The 3,149-nt window shown below is 45.0% G+C and overlaps 1 protein-coding gene across 1 annotated transcript; it reads left to right on the top strand.

Moving 5' to 3' along the window:
* The first annotated feature begins 241 nt into the window (after positions 1-241).
* LOC146577981 (ribonuclease H1-like) lies at positions 242-676 on the top strand. The gene has a single exon (XM_085267742.1). It carries the CDS (start codon positions 242-244, stop codon positions 674-676), a length of 435 nt encoding a protein of 144 aa, XP_085123868.1.
* The last annotated feature ends 2,473 nt before the right edge of the window (positions 677-3,149 follow it).

Genomic DNA, 3,149 nt, shown 5'->3' with positions numbered 1-3,149 from the left:
TTTGTAGCAACTGAAAATAAAATAAATTCATAATTATAATAAAGGTCAATCAAATGGACCAATATGGCAAGGCCACGATGATCCACTTGGTAAAATAAATCCGCTTGGCATCTTTCTTGGCCTTAATACAACAACTCTGATGGCTATAGATCCAAATGGGACAACAACAACAAAAAAAAAAAAAAAAAGAGAAGAGAAGAGAAGAGAAGAGAAAACAAGACCAGATCTCAAAGCGGAAGCCATGGAAGGAGCAGAGGATCTCTTCACAGATGGCTGCTGCTTTAGGGATGAGAAGGAGAGGCTCAAGGCAGGCTATGCAGTTGTAAGTAAGAGAGGGGAGCAGCTGGAGGTGATCAAAGCAGCAAAGTTGGAAGGGCAGCAGTCAGCGCAGAGAGCAGAGGTGGTTGCACTGATTGAAGCTCTGAAATATGCTCAAGGAAAAAAGATAAACATTTACACTGATTCAGCCTATGCCTTTGGAGCTGCACATGTGGAGCTGAGTCAGTGGAAGAGAGCTGGATTCCTCACTACCAATCAACAACCAATCAAACATGAGAAGGAGATGAAGGCCCTGGAAGAAGCCCTGGAAGGACCCCTGGAGGTAGCAATCATAAAGTGCAAGGGGCACGATGATTCGGCCACTTGGGTTGCTCGAGGTAATCGAGCAGCGGATTAAGCAGCCAAAAAGGTGGTTGGCTACACGGGGATCAGACAAATGGTAAGTGTGGGAATGGATTGGGAAGAAAATCCAGGGCTGGAACGCGAAGAGATCATAAAAGAACAAGAGAAGGCCTCTCCAGAAGAAAAGTCACTCTGGAAGGAGAGAGGAGCCATAAAGGTAAGCAACATTTGGAGGGGGTCAGATGGAAGACCAGGTTGAGCGAATGAATCAAAATTTAAAAAATAAATTGGCTAAGATCTGTGCACAGTTTAAAATGGATTGGGTTGATGCATTGAACATTTGAACATTTAAAGCAATTTAAAACACTTAAAGCTCTTGTCTTAAGTTTTACATCACAGGTGACTGCAGGCCAAGGACAGGAGCAGACGGTGCCAGAGGCAAAGTGGGTGTGGCTGAAGGTCTACAAACGAAGGTGGAACGAGCCCAGGTGGACAGGTCCATTCGAGGTGGAGACCAGGACCTCACACCCAGTCCGACTGAAAGGGAAAGGCGAAACCTGGTACCACTGGAGCCAGTGTGCTGTAGCGGAAGAGCCTAAGAGGTCGGAAAGGCTCTCTGCAAAGGAAAAGAGGGGGAACTCGACTGAGACCCCCCACATGGATCCCAGCCCAGGGACAGAATAAATCCCTGATCCATGCAACGACTGAAGGTTAGTCTACCCCGGAAGTTGAAGAAAGAAGAGCAACAGAGAATCACCCGACTCAGAAGATAAAGGTTTTTAAAAACAACAACAACAACAACAAAACAAAACAAAAAAAAAAAAAGTGAAATTACATTGGACAGAAAAGGGATGAGAGAAACAACCAAAATGGGGTTATGGGGAAATTGGAGAGCAATGGTAGTGTTAGGAGTGATAACTGTCATAATTGTAACTGTGATTTTTCTTGAAAGTGAATTGCCCAGAGACAGATCTGAGTCCACTCCGGGGATACCCCCTTCACAGGCCACGGTGGAGTGAACCAAACGCAGCAAAACAGGTAAATCTGATGAGTGTTTGGATTACTATGGCGGTATAGAGCTGGACTACGTTAAAGGGTCCACTACTTCGTATACATTCGATCTTTGTGCTGTCATTAAATGTAAAGGCTTAAATAGTTCATGGCGGGTATATGATGTTTGGGTAGGTTACAATCCAATGGTAGATATAGAGTGTAATAATCAGAAGCTTGGCTACCCCTATCACACTTATTGGAAGGGCCCGTGTGATTACTGGTCTACCATAGTGGAGTATTCTGGCACGTGGCGCCCCTACAAGGACACCACGTGGCAGAAGCTTGGGTTTCAGCGGGACTTCTCAACTGGGCAGAACCCGTTGACTCTCTCACTGACTCGCTGGTATGACACTGTGTGGCCTGCCCGATCTGTGGTGTATTTATTTATTTATAGGAGCAGATGTCTCAGGGAAGGATCCATACGGTTTGGTTAAAATTAATTTTAAAGATTCTGCACCTGATGTGGCTGAAATACACCTCCCCCACCATTGTCACTTTCTGAATCGGGCCCACAAATACTTGAAGTAGATTATACAAGACTCAAACTTAAACAGCTCATTTCAATGGCCACTGGCTATCGGGACAGCAATCTGTGGCTAGACTGGCTCATCCAAAATGCTAGAGAACAAAATGTTTCAGATTGTGTGGCATGCGCAGCTGCCCGCCCACATCTTTTCAACCAGCTCCCCTATATCCTGAAGACCAGTGGGGATTTGAGTGCATGCTCAGACTCACGAGAGAAGCGGTTTCTGAAGGTAATTGCACTACTTTAGCTAGTTTGTTTCCACCAATAGGTAATGACACTGTACTTGGTCCTTTCACACCAAGAAAAGCCAACTACACGTGTTTTAACTTTACTGCGTCTTTCCCTTTTTTTTTTTTTTTTTTTTCCAGATTAGTCGAACTTTATTAAACTCATTCACAATAACTCTCAATATTGTTAAGTTGTAACACATTAAAAATTGAACAATAAACATTCTGCTTCCACAAATCCATCAAATTCCTTTATCTTCAGTGTCTGAGTTCAACAGTTGGGCGAATTCGGCCTCAAGCATGCCCGGATCCCTCTCATCATTATGCGAATCAGTCTTGTTGGTCTGGAAAGCTCGGACGACACTTGAGACCGATACCTTAGCTCAAGCATCCACGATCCATTGGCAGATAGGGGCGTAACTCGCTCGCCGTTGTCTCCCTGTCTTGGTCGCAGCTCGCAATTTGACTTTGAACGACCTGTTGACACCAATATCTAGTGGTTGGAGTTTTTGGTTAATCCACCCGGAATGATGGCAAGCTCCGAAATAGTTTGCTTCATTTGGGTTTTGACAGTATCGGTGAGATGGGTGCGCATGGAGTCGTATCAATAGGGACGGAGATTTGTGGAAAAAGCCGGTCTCTTGACATAAATTCCCTCAGCCACTCGCTCATCTTCTCCTCGTCCATCCAGCCCTTTGAGTTAGCCTTGACAATGATGCCGG

Source organism: Mchenga conophoros, linkage group LG3 (assembly GCF_057382185.1).
Source record: "Mchenga conophoros isolate Kocher_MC1m ecotype Shallow Benthic linkage group LG3, M_conophoros_male_GT1.1, whole genome shotgun sequence".
NCBI classification, from domain to species: Eukaryota; Metazoa; Chordata; class Actinopteri; order Cichliformes; family Cichlidae; genus Mchenga; species Mchenga conophoros.
This window is presented reverse-complemented; position numbering and strand designations above follow the sequence as displayed.

What these genes read in the sequence shown, in the direction of transcription:
- LOC146577981 (XM_085267742.1), top strand. Translation starts at nt 242, where the DNA reads ATGGAAGGAGCAGAGGATCTCTTCACAGATGGCTGCTGCTTTAGGGAT.